The 18,513-nt window shown below is 49.7% G+C and overlaps 1 protein-coding gene across 23 annotated transcripts in view; it reads left to right on the plus strand.

Moving 5' to 3' along the window:
• Positions 1–18,513, plus strand: part of ATXN7L1 (ataxin 7 like 1) — a 224,662-nt gene that overhangs the window by 180,717 nt on the left and 25,432 nt on the right. For 22 of the 23 annotated variants that reach the window (XR_009244220.1, XM_058654954.1, XM_058654953.1 and 19 more), the window contains 3 exons: positions 13,752–14,044; positions 16,646–16,728; positions 17,585–17,841. Coding sequence is in view for 22 of the 23 variants with exons in the window: in XM_058654954.1 (XP_058510937.1) it covers positions 13,752–14,044; positions 16,646–16,728; positions 17,585–17,841 (633 nt within the window). In the remaining variant the exon portion in view is untranslated. Of the gene's footprint in view, positions 1–13,751; positions 14,045–16,645; positions 16,729–17,584; positions 17,842–18,513 lie in introns of those variants that run through there. The other variant, XM_058654972.1, reaches the window with a different exon arrangement.

Raw genomic sequence — 18,513 nt, forward strand, 5'->3', positions numbered from 1 at the left:
AGCCAGAGAAAGCAGGTAAGATGAGTTTTTAGTAATATGTTTTCTTTGTCTATTTGCGAAACAGCCAGAGGAAGCCTCCGTCCGTTGGCTGATTCACTCCCCAGATACCTGCAATGACCAGCACTGGGCCAGGTGAAAACCAGGAGCCTGAAACTCCATCTAGGTATCCCATATGGGTAGAGGGGTCCAAGTATTTGAGCCACCACCTCCTGCTGCCTCCCAGGGTCTGCATGAACCAAAGCTAGAATTGGGAACAGAGTCAGGACTTGAACCTAGGCGTGTAGTATAAGAGGAGGCGTCCCAACTGATTAACCACATCACTAGTAATATATTTGCTTTAGCCTCATGTCTCCAAAATATTACCATTCCAGCATACAATCAGTGAGATAGTTTACATTCTCTCTTCTTTTACATCTTTGAAATCCTATGTTTTATTCGTATAGATCATCTCAATTTGAATACTAAATTTTTTATCACAGCTCTTTAATTCATTATTAAACATTGTTTAAAACTAGAGACTGAGGGGCTGGTGCGGTGGTGTTTCAGGCTAATCAACCTGCAGTGCCAGCATCCCATATGGGTTTCAGTTCATGTCCCTGATGCTCTGCTTCCAATTCAGCTCCCTACTTATGGCCTGGGAAAGCAGCGGAGTGTCCTGCTGCTTGTGGGACCCTGCATACATGTGGGAGACCTGGATGAAGCTCCTGGCTCCTGAGTTCAGGCAATTCTCTAGGCCTTCTCACAGAAGGTTAAATGGTCTGTGGTGTTTTTTCTCCCTTCTGTGGCTGGGTAGGTTAAAAAGTAATTTGTTGAGGGCCTGGCGCGTTAGCCTGGCGGCTAAAGTCCTTGCCTTGCATGTGCCGGAATCCCATATGGGCACCAGTTCTAATCCCAGTGACCCTACTTCCTATCCAGCTCCCTGCTTGTGGCCTGGAAAAGCAGTCGAGGATGGCCCAAAGCCTTGGGACCCTGCACCCATGTGGGAGACCTGGAGGAGGCTCTGGGCTTAGCTCCAGCCATTGCGCTCACTTGTGGAGTGAATCACCGGAAAGAGGATCTTCCTCTCTGTCTGTCCTCCTCTCTGTATATCTGACTTTGCAACAAAAATGAATAAATCTCTTTTTTTTAATAATTTGTTGAGAAAAGAGGGATGTGGGAATAGAAGCAAACAGGGCACCATCATGTTTTGGGATCTGTGCCCTGCAGAACTGCCTGCCACCACTCACGAGCTGGCCCAACCCCTGTCCAGCAGTTCACACTACTGCCCATGGCACCACCCCGAGCATTCCCAGCCAATGCCCCGTGGCACTGATGCCCATGTGCTCCATCACAGCAAAAGGATACAGCAAGATTAGTTGGTCCCCGGTGGAAACTGAGAGGGGGCTGAAGCTGTTTGAGTGTTTTGAGTGTTCTAGCCTTAATGTATGAATCTCCACCCAGTCGAGGGACAAGGCGCTGGCTTGCTGACTGCGACAGCCAGTCTGCCTTGCCCTGCTGCTGTCATCGCTTCAGCTACCCTGGTCCTGCCTGCCGGGTGCATGGGACCCTCAGCCCCAGCCATGTGAGCTCAGGCAGGCCGGAGCAGGCAGGAGGTGGGGAGGAGGCTCGCCTCCCCCTGGAAGGCATTTGCCTTCTCTATGGGCTTTATCAACCCACACGTGTGTGTTGAATGCTAAATATGCTCAGCCATTAAAAATGCAGGAGATGAGCCTGCTGTTCCAGAAGGAAAATGAGCCAAAGCCAAAGAAAAATCAGCAGGCTCCTGGCCTCCCCGTGCGTGCCCTACAGTGTGGTGGGGGAGGTGAAGGGTGGGCATGGCAGAGGCCAGGGAGTGGAAATATTCCCAGCTTGTCCTCAGTCCTTTGTGGAGAGGGAAATGGCAGCTGAGAGCCCTGGGCCAGAGGCTCGTGGGAGAGGTCCAGCCGGTGTATCTCCTCCGGCCTAGTGGTGCAAATTTAGGGAAAGCCTACGCATGGCTCAGCGTTAATGATTCCCAGATATCACAGGGAACCATGTCAGGGCTGGTGAATCTGAAGTGCTGCAGACCACCCAGGGCACCCAGCCTCTCCACCTGTCCCAGTCACCTTCTTCCCCTGGCCTCGTTGCCTCTCTCTCTGTCCTTTTCCAGGCTACCCTCTCCACTCTGGCCTAGCAGTGTGGACCCTTGTTTCATTTGCCTGCTGAGTGGATATTGTCCTTTGAAGGGGCAAAAAGCTGAGAGAGGCTGAGAGAGAGGTCAGTGTGCCTGTGGGAGGGGCATTGGAATGTCAACAGCCTCACTGGGTTTTCAGGAGAGCAAAGGTGAGGACAATGGGTATATACGCAGCAGACCTCACGGAGACTCAGAAGTGTTCTAAGAAGGGGGAATGGAACCCAGGACAAGACAGTAATTCTGACAGTGAGGGGTGGGGCATGAAAAACAGCACTTAAGTCACTGTGGTGCTGCAGAGGTGCATACCACGTTGACTGGTGTTAGATGCTGCCAGCTAGTCCCAGCCAGGCCCAGGTGAGCCTCAAGACTGCTCTGTGACAAATATGAGAAAACAGGCAAAAATGCAGTGATGGGCCCCAGATCGCATGCCAAGCTGCACAGTGGTTGGCAGGCACTTGATCCCTGCCCTCCTGGCCTGTGCTATGCTAACGAGCACAAGGACTTCAGAATCAGCTGCAGCCCAGTCCCATTGCTGCCTTCCCCTGTGCCGTCTGACCGGGGCCTCCCTTCCACGCTTCAGCCTCTTCACCTATAGCATCGCAGGTGAAGTTAAACGGCACTTGCTGGTGAATGAGTGGTGCTCAGGGTGTGCCACTGTGGATTGATACTCCCCTTTGCCATGCTGGGTCTCTTCTGCCAGGAAGGGAGACACCTCACCTAAAGCATATGTCTTTACCAACCATTGGTGGGGAGTTAATAGAGCTTCTGTTGCATTTATGGGATTTAACCTTTGTGGAGAGTATTTATTTCATGCAACAAATGCTATGAGCCCTTCCAAAATGCTGGCTTGAGGATAACTCAGGATCACATGTCCACTAAGACAGAGTTACAAGCAGCACACATAACTGTGGAACTAAAACCTTACCATGGGGCCTTATTCAGGATGGCTGTGGCAGTCACACCTAGAAGGGAACCTCCCAGAACTAAAAGAAGAGGATACTTCTTTGGGGTCTGGACAGATGGGGAACATCTGCCCAGAGAAGGGGGAGGGCACGGCAAAGGCAGAGCCAGGTGTTAGAGAAGTCAGATGTCTAGCAAGACAGGGATGGGGAACAACCAGCCCCACAGCCATCTGAGGCCTGTAGAATCATCTGGTGTTGCCCCATTGAGGTAACTATAGGCTGGACTTGAAATGCATTAAATTTACTACAGCAGGCTAATTTTTAAGTTGATGATTCCTTATGGCCCACGAATGATGCTAACAAATATCCCAGTGGCCCTAGACAGCAAAATAGTCCCTCATCCCTGTAGGAGGGAGGAGATGGCTGGGCCTGGAGAGGTTGGGGGCAGGGGTGGGGCAGGGTGAGGGGAGGGAGGAGGCTGGCTAATGTCCTGAGCTCCCAAAGCTTGCAGTGGTCAGACTTGTCAGGCGAGCATGACTTGTCTGGTAGCTGAGTGCAGATGGTGCCAGCCACTCAGAAAGGCTAAGTCAGAAAGATTGATGGTAAGAATTCTCATCAAGGTTTAGGCAATCAATTTTGCCTTATGCGGGAAGGTGCTCCTTTAATAGCATCTAGGAGGTAAGCTGGGCCAGGCCAACTGTGAGTGAGAGGGGACTCACGGGCTCTAGCTGGATGGTGATGCTAACAGAGACTTGTAAAGTGTAAAATGTAATGCAACTTGGAACAAGGAATTTCCTAAGTTTGTAGCCGGTTTGACAACAACACTGCACTCCTGAAGACTTTTGCAAAATGTGCTTTGTTTTTGAGTCAGAAGTGGTTTGGGTGTGAGCTCCTATATTCCAGTACCGAGAAGGAAAAAAACCAAGTGAGGGAAGGTGCTCCCTGAGTGATTGTCTTTGAAAGAGAGGGGAACAGCAGGTGTCAGGGTCCCCAGTCACAGGTTGGGACACTGGTGGGTATCCAGGGATGCTTTGCCATTTCCTCATCTCCCCGACTGCTCAGAATGAGCTTCTTGAAGCAAAAGGGTGAGGCTTAGAGCCCAGGGTCTCTGGTCAGGGTGCTGGCCCCTGGTCTCTCCATGCAGGAAAATGGGGATGTTCTTAAGTGGGAGCTGGCTGCGTGACTTGGAGAAGGCTAAGGGCCGGCAGCCCTGCACACTGGGCAGCCAGCAGCTCCAACAGCGGGAGCCAATGACCTCTGGTGGCTACAGAGGGGAGTGCTCCTGCTTGCTGCTCCAAAGCCAAGACTTCCCTGGGCCACAACTGGGGACCCAGTGCTTGGTGCTCTGTCCCACTGTGCATCACGTCCTCCAGAATCCACTTGTTCACCCCTCAAAGACTCTGACACTGTTCTGCAGTAATTCAAATGCCAGTGTCCATTCACCTGAATTGCATGACAGGGAGATGCTCTGAGCAGGTGTTCTTGGTTTGCTCTGGGGTTGTCCTTAATACCCTCCTGGAGGGTGTTACCAGGCTGCCCCACTGCAAACACAGCAAATCTTATCTTCCCTTATATCTGCTCCTCTTGCTGATTTCCCCACAGTTAAGAAACACTGGGACTCCCAGGAACATCATGACATTTTGTGCCCCTTTGTTCCCCAAGGGAGGGAGGAAAGTGGGAAACACCTTCGGAGTTTCATGCCCATGGAAATCCTGAGTTTAACAGATGTGCCAGCGGAACTAACAGACTTGTGGGGAAGCCATGCTGGGGACCCCTGCCTCAAGCAGCTGCAGCAGCTCAAGGGGGTGCATGTTGTTATCCCTCTGGAAGACATCTGGGCGACAGCAGAGCCTTGCCCCCCATTGGCCTAACATACTTCAGGATTAGGAAAAGAATGTATGAGAGGAGGCTGGAGTTCCTACTCACTCTTTTTCATAATGTGCTGTCCAGATGGAAGCGATAGCTAGTAATCCAGGCTTAACGTGATTCCCAGCAAGCCAGGGATGGTGGGTACGATTGTGCAGAAAGGTGGAAGGGTCCTGGAAAGGGGCGGCTGAAGCTGCAATGACTTCCTCCTTCATTCTATTTCCTCTTCACCGGGCTCCCCAGAAGTGGCCTTGCATCTGGATAAACTGGAAGGGTCACCTCTTCTCACCCTTTGTGACTCATCTGTCTTTCCTCCATTATGAACCTAGAAGGGACTAGAAAGACACAAGGCTTCTTCTTCCTTTTAAGATTTATTTATGTGTTTGAAGGGCAGAGTTACAGAGAGTTGGAGAGAGATCCAGAAAGAGAAAAATCTTTTGTCTGCTGATTCACTCCCCAAATGGCCACAATAGCCAGAGTGGGCCAGTTTGAAGCCAGGAGCTTCTACCAAGTCTCTCATGTGGGTGCAGGGCCCAAGCACTTGGGCTCTCCTCTGTTGTTTTCCCAGGTGCATTAGCAGAGGCTTGAACTGGAAGTAGAGTAGCCAGGGCTCAAATCGTTGCCCATATGGAATGCCAGCACTGTAAGTCACAGCTTTACTGAATATGCCACTGCCCTGGCCCTAGTGTACACCTTGGAAGCCTGAGGGGCAGCAGGGTGAGTGGACACACGAATCTCCCCTCTCATCTTACTGTCGTTGATTGGTGTCTGCTCTGTGCCTGTTACCCTGCTATGCACCTACTATCTATTATCTCGTTTAATCTTTTGAAGTATCTTCATTTTGCTGCTAAGGAAACTGAGCACAGAGCCATAAGGGCCTGGTATGTTAGGCAAGACAGCTGCAAGTGTCTTATGTGGGCCTCTCATGCCTGAGGCTGCCTGCCAGGAAGGAAAGGAAGAACCCCAGCAAGCACTCACTGCATCTACCTGGCCGGATCCCTCTACTGTCTCTCGCAGACACGCTCCTGGGCTTGCCGAGGCCCTGACATTGGGAAGCCACATGCTACCCCTGTGTTAACACATCCAGCAAGTACAAAAGGCAGTGTTCAGATCACATTTGCTCTGTTATCACACACTGCCATGCAGCGCCCTCCCGATTCTCTGATTTTGCCTGCCGACTGAAAAGGAGGTACGGACCCTCAGTTCAGCCTTGCTTCTCCCATCTGGTTTTATTTGTTTCTGGCCATTTTTTTTTTTTTTTTTTTACAAATCAGCCCAGTCAGCGTATTCATTCCCATCTTCCAGCTGGTTTTCACTCTCAGCAGCGGGTCACTTCCATGCCCAGGTGTGAGGAATAAGGTATAGGCCTATTGTCCACAACAATGACAAGGATGCTGGGACCTTAGCCCGCAGTAAACCCTCCAGCTCCACGGAACAGGACCCTGCTGGGCCATCTTTTTTGTCCTTTGCTGCAAGAACCACTCATTCCCAGTAGCTAGTGTTCTGATCATAGTTTCCCAGTTCAGTGAAAGAGGGGTGTGTGTGTGTACTTGTTTTTGTTTGTTTGCATACAGATTTATCTATTCATTCATTCAATCATTCATTTAGTCAAAAAGTAGAATTATAGACAGCGAGAATCCTCCATCTGCTGGTTCATTCCCCAAATAGCCACAACAGCCAGAACTGTGCTGGTCCAAACTGGGAGCCAGGAGCTGCTTCCAGGAAGTTCTTCCATGTCCCCCATATGGATGCAGGGGCCCAGACACTTGGGAGTAGAACAACCAGAGCATGAACTGGCAATCATATGGAATGTTGGTACTACAGGCAGCAGCTTTACTCACTATACCACAGTACTGACCCCAGGTGCTTGTTTTGTATTTGGCAAAGATGCTCATCTGCCAGATCACCCCTCTTTTGCCTGTAATGTCCAAGACTGGGATGGGTCCAAAACCAGGAGTCAGGAACACAATCCAAGTCTCTTGGGCAGGTGACAGGAACCTCAATAATTTGACCATCACCATTGCCCACAAAAGTTCACCTTAGCAAGAAGCTGAAACCAGGAGATAGAGCCAGGAATCAAATCCAGTTATGGGGTGTAAGCATCCTAAAACCCAATCCCAAGGTATGATTTGGAGAAGAACATTCAAAAAACCATGCCAAGACCAACAGACTTCAGACACCATGCTTCCTGTCTTACCTTCAGGTGTTATGCTAAGCCACAGTATAATATTCGATTAACCTGGCAGAATTTATTTGCCATGCTCTGTGGCTGGATACCCTAATTTTATTAACTTTTTATTTTTAAAAATTGGTATTTTTGAAAAATTTTCAGGAAAAAACATCATGGATGCCTCCATCAGGATTGCTGTAGTACCCACTGGGTCTGTTCTCCTGTGTGGGACTTTGTGTGTTGTTTATGCTGCCTCTGAGGGCTTGCCCAGCTCCCAGCAATTATCATTTCTTCCACCTGAAGAATTCAGACTACAATTTCCCTGAGAGCAGCCCTCCCCACCCCAACCCCAAACACATCTAAGAAAACCATGTAGAAATCCATCTCCAAGGGCGTTGTCAAAGGGTAGACTCCTTTGTGTTTGGGATGCTTTGGAAGCTTGCTGTGTGTCACATGGACGTCTAGAGGTTGTGTGAGGTGGCCCTCCCAAGGGTCCACCAGTGAGTTGCAGATTCTCCAGCTTCCGCCAGGCCCGTCATGTGGGCACACAGGTCTTTGTCAAAGGAATTGGAAGTAGAAGAAAGAAATCAGACAGCCGAGGACTCCCATCAGACACATAACCCACAGCACACATACCATATGTCTTCCAGCTCCCGCCTGTCTGTTCCATCTTGCCCCAGCTCTGCTAAGTGGAGAAAGGCCAGTTGTGATGTCTGCAGACCTAAAGACTTCCTGCACCATTCCCTGACTGCAAGCGTATCTAATGGTGATAAAAGAGGAAAGTTATGATTCCCAGGCAAGCACCACTGGCAGGAGCGCAGCTGGCCCCCAGGCATGTTGGTGGCTCTCAGCCTTCCTCGTCCTGATTCTCCACCTCTGCTCTTCTGCAGACAACTGCCAGGCAGGGAGGAGAAGCTGCTTGATATCAAGAGAAGCATTTTTCTTACAGTCAGAGGACCTGCTTTGATCTGGAAAGATAAATGCAGAGAGGCCAAGCCCAGAGAAGGACACAGGCTGCCAAAGCAACACAAAAGGAGCAGAAGGTGGACCCCCCCCTCCCCACAGGCAGCAAGCAGGGAGAGTCAGGGAGCTCCTGAGCTCTGTGGGTCACTTTCACACTGAGCTTAAGGCACAGAGAGGACAGGAAGATGAGCACACCCAGTGCACCATACATAGCAGGGGAACATGCTGCAAGCACAGTATGCCCAGAAGAGCTTGCTACCAAGGAGACAAAACAGGCATTGTGGGGCCCGGCACAATAGCGTGGTAGCTGGGGTCCTCACCTTGAATGTGCCGGGATTCTTTGTGAGTGCCTGTTCTGATCCCAGCGCGCCCGCTTCCCATCCAGCTCCTGCTTGTGACCTGGGAATGCAGTCGAGGACAGCCCAAAGCTTTGGGACCCTGCATCCACATGGGAGACCTGGAGGAAGTTACTGGCTCCTGGCTTTGGATTAGCTTGGCTCCGGCCATTGCCGTCACTTAGGGAGTGAATCATCAGACGGAAGGTCTTCCTCTGTCTCTCCTCCTTTCTGTATATCTGCCTTTCCAATAAAAAGATATCTTAAGAAAAAAAAAACAGGCATTGTGAAAGCAGCTTGGAAGCCTGCAAATGCATCTTTCCTTTTCAAACACTGCTTGTCAAAGGAAGGACAACAGTGAGTGAGCTGGTATTAGCCACTGCTTATGAGACTTGGAGGTGTGTGAATGCATCCCTTCAGGCAGATGAGGGGCAGGCATTGTAACACAGTAGCTTAAACCCTGTCCTTGGATGCCACAACCCCCTATGGGAGTGCTCGTTCCATCCTGGCTGCTCCGCTTCCAACCCACTTCCCTGCTAATAGGCACCCTCTGAAGCAGCAGATGGTGGCTCGCGTAGCTGGCTCCCTGCCACCCATGTGGGAGCCCCAGATGGAGTTCCTGGCTCCTGGCTTCCACATAACCCAGCCCTGGCTTGTTGTGTGCATTTGAGGAGTGATGCAGGGAATAGAAGATGTTTATCTATCTCTAATCTCTATCTCTCCCTCTCTCTCTTTGTCCCTCCCTTTCTCTCTCTCTCTCTCTGTAACTCTGCCTTTCAAATAAATAAGTAAATCTTTGGAGAAAAAGAAATTGTTTATTTGAGAGACACATGGGGAGAGAAAGGGAGAGAGCTCTCACCTGTTCACTTCCCTTCTGAAAGCCCATGGTGACTGGGGCCTGATTGAGTTGAAGTCAGGAACCGAGAACTCAATTCAAGTCTCCCACATGAGTAGCAGGAATCCAGCTGTGTGACCCATCACTGCTGCCTTCCAGGGTCTGCCTTAGCAGGATGCTAGAGTCAGGAGCTGAACCAGGCGCCAAATCCAGGCACTTCAGTGTGGAACTCAGCATTCCAACTGATGTTTGAGCAACCAAAACAAAAATCTACCCTAAACCCAAAGCTTTTGGGGAAGATAAAGTGAGTCAGAAAGCGAAGTCTCCAGGGGAGTTTCCAGTTCTTCTCCTTCCCGCTGCTCTAACACATGGAGACTCTTAGAACATTCTAACTCAATCCCCCTTCTCTTCCACTCATCTCCCACCAGGCTTAGCTCCTTACTGATTGTATCTTCTGGCCTTGGGAATGCTTCAGAACCTTCTTTACCAGAATTGTTTTCCCCAACACTGCCCATCCTTCAGTCCCAAATGACTACACGTTTGCCTTTTGTGTCCTGTTTCCGGTGCCTCCAACTTCATGTCCTTCCTGTGGGCACTAGAACTGAAATCCAACTAGAGTCCTGGAAGGACTGTTCCTAGCTCATACATGGGCCATGCTCATTATGTAGTAGGAGGGAAAAAAATCCAAATGAATTGCTCAGTCATGGTCATAAGTTGGCTGACTCAAACTCAGTTGCACACAGTTGGGAAGAAGAGTCAGCAAAGAGAACTGGGTCAGCTCAGGCTGTTCCATGTATCTGGACCTAATGCACCTGCTCACCTGGGCTACCCTCAAGAGCACATTTGGAACTGGATCTAAACTCGACAGGGAACCCTACTGTTGGCACTTGAGGAGTACTGTGCTCAATTTTAAATGTATTCTCCATTGTACAGTTGTTCCCAGACACCCTTATGTTTGTCTGCTGAGGTCATCAGAACTGAACATAGATTTACGTTCAGGGCAGTTTTTATGGAAACATGGGGGATGCGGCGGTGTGTACTCTTACCAGCTTTTACCAGCTCTTACAACAAGAGCTGGACCTTGAACTTGGAAGTCTTAGTTTCCTTTCCTGAACTAACTTGGCTTCTCCACGAGTCTACCAGAGAAGCCCATCCAGCTGCCAGGGCACACTCTCAGCTGGCCGGCAGTCCACACATTCACACCAACACCAGGAGTTTGACTGTGTTTTCCGCAAGAAGTGAAACTGATCAGCACAAGAATGAGGAATTCAATCAGCAGGTGTTTTGAAGCAGGTTTCTATGGTAGATACTTTTCAAGTTAGGTTTATTGAGATATCATTTAGGTTGTCTTACGTTTTGTGATTTGTGAGGTTGTGTGTGTGTGTGTGCATGCGCACATTTCTAAAATTGTTAAGTTGTGGCAAAATTAACATTAAAGTTTGACATCTTAACTGTTTTTTTTAAAAAGAGTCATTTATTTTTTTGCAAAGTCAGATATACAGAAAGGAGGAGAGACAGAGAGGAAGATCTTCCATTCATTGATTCACTCCCCAAGTAAATGCAATGGCTGGAGCTGAGCCAATCTGAAACCAGGAGCCAGGAGCTTGTTCTGGGTCGCCCACGTAGGTGCAGGGTCCTAAGGCTTTGGAACATTCTCTACTGCTTTCCCAAACCACAAGCAGGGAGCTGGAGGGGAGGCAGGGCTGCCAAGATTGGAACTGACTTCCATATGGAATCCCGGTGTGTGCAAGACGAGGACTTTAGCCACTAGGCTGCCGCACTGGACCCTTAACTGTTTTTAATATATCATTCAGTCATGTGAAGTATTTTCACATAGTTGTGCCACCAATCTACAGAACCCTCTTTAGCTTGTAGAATGGAAACTTTATACCCAATAAACTGTGCATCTTTTCCCCTCACTTCAACTCTTGGCACCCCACTGTTCTGCTTCCTTTATGAATTTGACTATGCTGGGGTTCTCATATGTAATTCTGCAGTATTTGTCTTTTTGCAAATGGCTTGTTTCATTTATCATGATGTCCCCCAGGTTCTTCCCTGTATCAAAATCTGCTCCTTTTCATTTACTCGTTTTTTTTTTTTTTTTTTTTTTTTTTTTAAGGCAGAGAGACAGGGAATGACCTTGGTTCACTTCCCCAAATGCCTGCAGTAGCCACAGCTGGGAGAGGTGGCAGCCAGTCCAAGGGCCCCGGGCATCTGAGCCATTGTCTTCCAGGGAATGCTTTTACAGGAAGCCAGGTCAGCAGTGGAGGATTCAGGATTTGAACCAGGCACTCCAGTATGGGATGTGAGCATCCCCATCAGCGAAATACACATCTAACCTCCTTCTTACGGGTGAATAATACCAAGATTTGTTTATCCATTCATCTATTGAAGAACACTCAGTTAATTCCACCTTCTGGTTTTTGCAGATAATGCTGCTATCAACATGGGTGTATAAATAACCTCTCTGAGATCCTGATTACTATAACATGTGTGTGTTAATTGAATGAAGAAATGAACCTAGAAGAAGTACATATCTCATTGTTTTGCATTGTTTTTATTGTTTGTAGAAAGTCATGAATGCAATGATGATTTTGCCAGGTATTATCTGCATAGTTTTTAGTTGGTTACTCCCCATTGGCTTCCACCATATGTGAGAGCTGCCTTCAGATGGAAGAGCTGGAAGCAGTCAGTTTTGCCTTGGCGACTGAGGCTGTCTGAGTAAGGACAAAATTGAAAATAACACTGGGTCTTGGTCCATTTTCTGTTGCTATAATGAAATATCAGGACTGGATGATTTATAAAGAAGAGAGGTTTGTCTAGCTCATGGTTCTAGAATCTGGGAGGTCTAAAAGCATGGTGCTGACACCTGGCAAAGCCTTCTGGGTGTATCCTCTGGCTCAAATGTGGAAACAGTGAGTCTGCTAGCTCAAGTCTCTTCCTCATCTCAGAAAGCTGCCTGCCTCCTTTGGAGCCTCATCTCATCCTAACCTGCTTCCCAAGGCCCCCACTTCCAGTTACCATTGGCACAGAAACTTTAGGACCAAGTTTCCAATGCATGAACTCCTGGGGAACATGCCTTGGAGCCATAGCATAAGATGTGTTGATAAAACCCTTCCAGCTTCCCCCCAATGAGACTTCCCACAGCGCCGCTCCCCAGGTGCGGAAGGGGAGGCAGAAGCCCTTGGTGTCTGGCGTACTCTGCTCTAGGCTGTGCACCCTTCTCCCTGCAGAGGTCTGAAGCTAACACCTGTGATCCTGTTTCAGAATCACAAGAGGAACAGGGGCTGCGAGGGGCAGTGAGGGGAGGGCTGCGATACATTTATGAATGAATTGGATCAGAGAAGTGATCTGTGAATGAACTTCGGGGAAGGTAGAAACAGGTAGTCCTGTGAGAGGATGAGTCTTCCACCCTTCACCTCTCCCCTCCCCCTGCCCATGCCCCACATTGCCTTGTAGCTGTGGTAGAGCCCTAGTCCCCTGATTTGGCATTCATATAGCCAAGTCAGCTCTCAGCTCTGAGAAATTATTGTGGTGAGTCAAAAGGTTAGCAGTCTATCCTCACGTCAAGAAAAGTGGGCATCAGTGCAGTGCAAAGCGAAGATTATTCACTTCAACATTGCAGCCGGTCCTCCGCAGTTCCTCCTCCCACCTTCCTCCCACTCTGCCCCCCACCCTCCTGCCGCACCTTCCCCTAGGAGGCTCAGGGACCTCCTGGCTGGTAGAGCCATGGAAATCAAGTGCGCATCTGCCACCCAAGGAAGAGCAGGGAAGTGGGGCGGAGGTGACAGGCTCTGAGCGTGAATGCACACCTTTGTGCTTCTGTCTCCTTAAAATTCATCCTCTCACCTGCCAACCCTGAGAGCTGCCTATTTACATAGAGAGCTGCCTAAAATGGAATAGGGATCATGTTTCACGGCAGCAGCCAGCAGCCGCCGCCTCACTCCCTGTGAGCCCTGCCTCCCCCCCAACAGGAGCTTGATCCACTGAGCTGGCAGCTGGCCTAAAGCCACTCTGCTGCCACTACTGCCACCGCGGGGTGTGATCCGGTCAGCGTGCAGAGCTCAGCAGATGTCAGGCCAGGTGGGCACTGGGCACAGGGGGAGGGGCTTGAGTCAGCAGCAGTGCCTTTCCAGCTCCCCAGTAGGTGCCTTGTAATGTTCAAGGTGCCCCGTGGAAAGCAACCAGCACACAGGGCCTGCCTGGGGTTGGGTGCAGGGAGGGAGGTGGGGAGGCAGGGAGAGGACGCTGTCACAGGCACCATGGGGAGAAGCCCTGTGAGGTGGGGATGAAATCTGTCAGCTCTGATGCTATCCCTGGCGCCATGCCAGCCTCGCACCCCCTGTCGGTCCTTTCCGAGGCACAAATCTCTCTCCACATCAAAACTGGAATCCTGCTGCTTGCTTCTAGGAAGGGTATAAATAAGTGATAAGGAAGTGTTCTGATAATGATAAGCGGGTATAACTCTGCTCAGCAAGCCAAATGTATCAAAGAAGGCGATTGTGTGTATGTTCATTTTTTTTTTCAGCGTTCCAGTTCCTGTAGTCAGTTTAGAGAAAATTCCTAACCTAGTGAAGGCAGATGGTGCCAATGTCAAAATGAACTCTACAACCACTACTGCGGTCACCTCAGCCTCCACCACCTCCTCCTCCGCTGCTGTCATCTCCACCCTACCTTTAATTAAGCCCATCTTGATGTCCAAATCCGTGCCACCTTCACCAGAGAAGATCTTAAATGGCAAAGGAATTCTATCAGCCACTGTAGACAAGAAACACCAAAATGGCACCAAAAACAGCAACAAGCCTTACAGAAGACTTTCAGGTACGTGTCAGTATCCTTAGTCTGACTTAGGAGTTAGACCAAAAGTGAGAGTCTGGTCCCTAAGCCAGAAGCAATGTATTCTTAGAATTCAGCCATTTGTTTCCATTTTAAGAACATCAACCTAAATAAACTCTGGGGATCTCAGGGAGAGAGCTCAACCTCCCCTGTTCCTGGGACAGGTTACGTCTCCCCTGAATCAGTGGTTCAGGAGCGTCATTTTAGTGACCCAGAAGGCAGAGAGTTCTGCCGGTATGTACATTCCAGGAAGGTAGGGGAGAGGTCTGGTCAGCAGGTGGCCCTGTGCAACCATACCAGGTTGATGGACTCAGCTGCCCCCCACCCAGCAGCATGTCACAGCAGCTCTAGGCCTACCAGGTACAGCCCCATCAGCGGTCATACTGCACAGGGAGACACAACCTCAGTTGTTCGACCCTAGAGGTTTCTAAGCCACTGACAGTTGGAGCTACAACTGCCGCTTTTCCGTGACTAGGTCGGGCTTCCTATTGGAAGATGCCTGGGCAAGTCCCACATGTAGGTAGACTGTTGGGAGAGTCTGTTGGCTACCCCGCTTGGCTGAAAGGACTGATGGCTGTTTCTGGAGGTGACAGCTTATTATCAAGACCCCTTCATGCCTGAGGTTTGCTTTCTAATCTGCTATGGAACTCTGGCAGTTCTGCTTCCTTGAATGACCAGGAAAGGCTACAAAATTCTGACATCTTCATACACCCTGGACAATAAGTATCTCATGGACCAGAAAAACTAAAATCCTATGAGAAGCACCTTCCATGAGAAAAAGCATCTTCTGGGTCCTGGATATAGTACTGAAGTACCCAAAGAATTGTGGGTGATTTTTGTCGTCTTCTTGACATGGATCTGTTTCTAGTTTTTACAAAATCTTGCATCTGTAATTCTTTGGAAAAGTTAGTGTCTTAAAAGAATCTCAGGCCCCAAGCATTCCAGTGAAGCAGTTCCCCTACATATTGCTCACCCAGTGTCAGAGGAGAAAGGAAGAATTTGGGGCTCTCTGTGTCAGGGGGCCTAACTTTGTGGACTGCAGCAAATGGAAGGGTTGGCGTGACAACATCCCAGGGAAAACCAACAGGCCTGGGCACAGTATCCAGGACCATGAGGTCCTTCATAGCAGAAGCATGACCTTGGCTTCCAGCCTGCAACACTCCCCCGCCCCCCATGGAGTGAGGGAATGATTTTTTGTGGACTCTACTTTCTGAGTTGTGTCCGTTGTCTTGTTGCGTGGGGTCTTTTGCTTGCTTTCTTACTTGGCTTTCATCTCTGGCAGCCAGCTCCCCCAATCCCAACTGACAGCCTATTCATTTACAGGCCAGCCTGAGGTGCTGGTGGAAACTGGACCTGGGCCTGTTCCTGCCAGGTTAAGGAACTCCACACGGGGAGCAGCTTGGGGCTTGGCACCCAGGCACTCACTTCTTGCTGGTTGGAGAGGGCTTACGGAAAATAAGTAGTTTTCTTTTCTTAAAAGCGAAGCTGGGGGCGGGGGGACAAAAGTTAAAAAGGGAGAGAGTATTTTAATATCCCCTTTGCCCCCCAGAGAATCTGTCTTGGATATAAGAATGATTTCCCAGCACACACCATGCTTACCACCATTGCAACCTCCCAGTGATTCCTAAACATCCTTTGGAAAATTGAACATATTCATCCATTGAGCTGAGAGGTTCCTGCCCCCCACCCCAAATCCAGACGTTTGGCCAGCCAAGTCGCTTCCTGGGAGTTTGCAGCCACACAGAGCAGTTCTTCCTTGTTGGGTGCCTTCCAGAAACAACCCAGGCCCTGTGAAAGGTGAACTGTGAAGGGTCTATGAGAGATGGCCTCACACCCTCATTTTACACATGGAGAGAGCATTGTCATTCTGTCATCTTGGGAGAAGTGAAGGATATACAGATGGATGTTTAAAAAAAAAAAAAAAGGGAAAGGAAAGGTAAAACACGTTCCTTTGAAGTAGCCTCTTCTCTAGCCAGAGTACACAGGGTCTGGGAGAGGCTGGGCCTGTGGAGCATCCGGCCTGGGCTGGGGGCACAACACCTTCGTTGCAGCTCCACAAAGACACGTACTCAAGTGTCTTGCCCTGCCCCTCCTAGGTGGCACTGCTAAACTGTTTCCAAATCAGGTAAATGATCTTTCCAGTCAGTGAGAACCTGTGCCTAGGGCTTTGTGAGGGAGGCAGGTCACTTTGACATGTCAGGGGATAATCTCACACTTAAATGGCTCCAAGGAGCAGGAAGGCGGGGCGGAGGCAGGCAGAGGTGCTCTCCTGGGCTCTCTGGGTCTGCGGCCAGCTGTGTCACAGTGCCAAGGACCTGGGAACCGTTACAAGGAACATACTAACCCGGCACAGCAGCAGGATTGCTTCCCTCAGGTACACACCTGTGCCCCATCCCTGCGCTCTGTGCCTTGCACTGGAATTGGGAACAAACAAAACAACAACAAACCAGATTGCCTAACAATGTCTCACTTGTTGGTGCAAATGTGCTTTTAAAACAAAACAAAACCAAGCAAAATGTAGTCTTAATGACAAATCCTATTTAGTCTCCTTTTTTTCTTATATTTTTTGTTTGTTTCTTAAACCAGAGAGAGAATTTGACCCAAATAAACACTGTGGAGTATTGGATCCCGAGACAAAGAAACCTTGCACAAGATCCCTCACCTGCAAGGTATTTCTCTTTCCATAAAAAATACTTCCTGCTCTTGCTGGGGCCTTTGTCGAAATGTTTGCATGCCACTCTCTGCACACTGCAGGGTGTGGAACCTCGACATGACCTCCAGCTGTTCTTTGTAAGGGAAATGCTTTCTTCTGGTCCGTGGTAGCAGAGTGCCTGCCTCAAGCTGGCTGGCTTTTTAAGAAGAAGAGGAAAAAAAAAAACTAGGCTTCCCCGGTTACTTGTGAGGCCAGACAGTAAATTGTATTTATAGGCACTCACAGGCGGTTCTGAAGCCTGCTATAGCCTGTAATGTATGCAAGAGCGGCGGCAGCAGCGGCAGCAGCGGCAGAGCCCTGAAAGGCAAGCCCTGGAGGGGGAGGATGATCCGCCCCGCCCCCGCTCCAGCCACCCGGGGTGGCCGCCATTGGGCAGCCCAGAGCCCCCGATTTCCTCCTGAGCTGCGAGTGTTTCTTGGGAAGGAGGCCACGACCCTGTCTCCCTGGTGGCTCTGTGGGTCTGGGCTGAGCGCAGCCTCCCATCTGCACCTGGATTAACTCTGGCATCCCCACGCGGTTGCCTTTCATCAGAGAGCTTCTCCGTGGGTTCTGCACTGAAGCTCCTCATCTTCAGGACATTCTCTCTGAAGGAAGCCGGTGGCTTCTTAACACCAGGAGCGTAGGGCATGTTTGCGATCCTGGGATCTCTGCCTCTTCCCAGCCACAGAACCAGGAGCTGTTGCCTTGAAGTTGACTTGTCCAAAGCACCTCTAAATTCCCATGCATTTGCTGTTTCTGGAATGGAGGGCCTGGGGGAAGCAGGTTTATGTGCTGATCAAAGAGGCTGTGCTTTTCATCTCTCTTCTCCTTAGACACACTCGCTAAGCCATCGGAGGGCAGTCCCCGGCCGGAGAAAGCAATTTGACCTGCTCCTGGCGGAACACAAAGCCAAGTCCCGGGAAAAAGAAGTTAAAGATAAAGAGCATCTCCTGACTTCCACACGGGAAATACTTCCAAACCAGTCTGGGCCGACTCAGGATTCTCTACCAGGATCTTCCGGGAGCTCGGGGCCAGAAGCGAAAGTCGCGTCGCCTTTAAAAGCCAAACAACCCAACTCTATCCTGCCCAGGTGAGTTCCACCTTGGTGCCGTAGCAGCCGCGTGTTCCTTGGAAATTGGTTGGCTTCCCCTTGCTCGCTCTGTGGCATGCAGTCTGATCATGTGTGATGTGGAAGTCATAGTGGCAAGCCCCATAATGTGGCGGAGAGGTTTGCATAACGTGTGCATGAGGCCCCGCCACATAGCATGCTCCTGAGTTGGCAGCCAGTGTTATGGCTGTCGTCATCACCCTCGCTTCTGTCACCATTGCTGTCGGCAGTAGCCTTCGTAGCAGGCCTTGTACCAGACAAGAGTGAGAGTAAGCTGGAAAGAAATATTAGGAAGGATGACACATTGCCTAGCAGATAGCGTTCCTGGTCACCTAGGATTTATGCTGGTTGATTGTCAGAGTGGATGGGTCGACACCATGCCCTAGCAGCTCACTGGACCATGCCAGCCCAGTTACCGCAATATTTTGTGGATGTTTTCCTCCACCAAAGTAAAGAGCAAATTGACTGGGCAGAAGCTAGTTTTGTCCTTAATGTTTCTCACCGCAATAAGAAAGCTGTTCTTCTGAGCCACCTGTGTGGGGTTTTTGTGTGATTGTCCACAACAGAAAGGAAAGAAGAAGGAAGCAGAAATAAGACCCATTTGCATAAAGGGCAATTTTAAAAAACAATTTACTTACTTTAGTTGAACGTCTG

Source organism: Ochotona princeps, chromosome 25, assembly GCF_030435755.1.
Source record: "Ochotona princeps isolate mOchPri1 chromosome 25, mOchPri1.hap1, whole genome shotgun sequence".
Lineage (NCBI taxonomy): Eukaryota > Metazoa > Chordata > Mammalia > Lagomorpha > Ochotonidae > Ochotona > Ochotona princeps.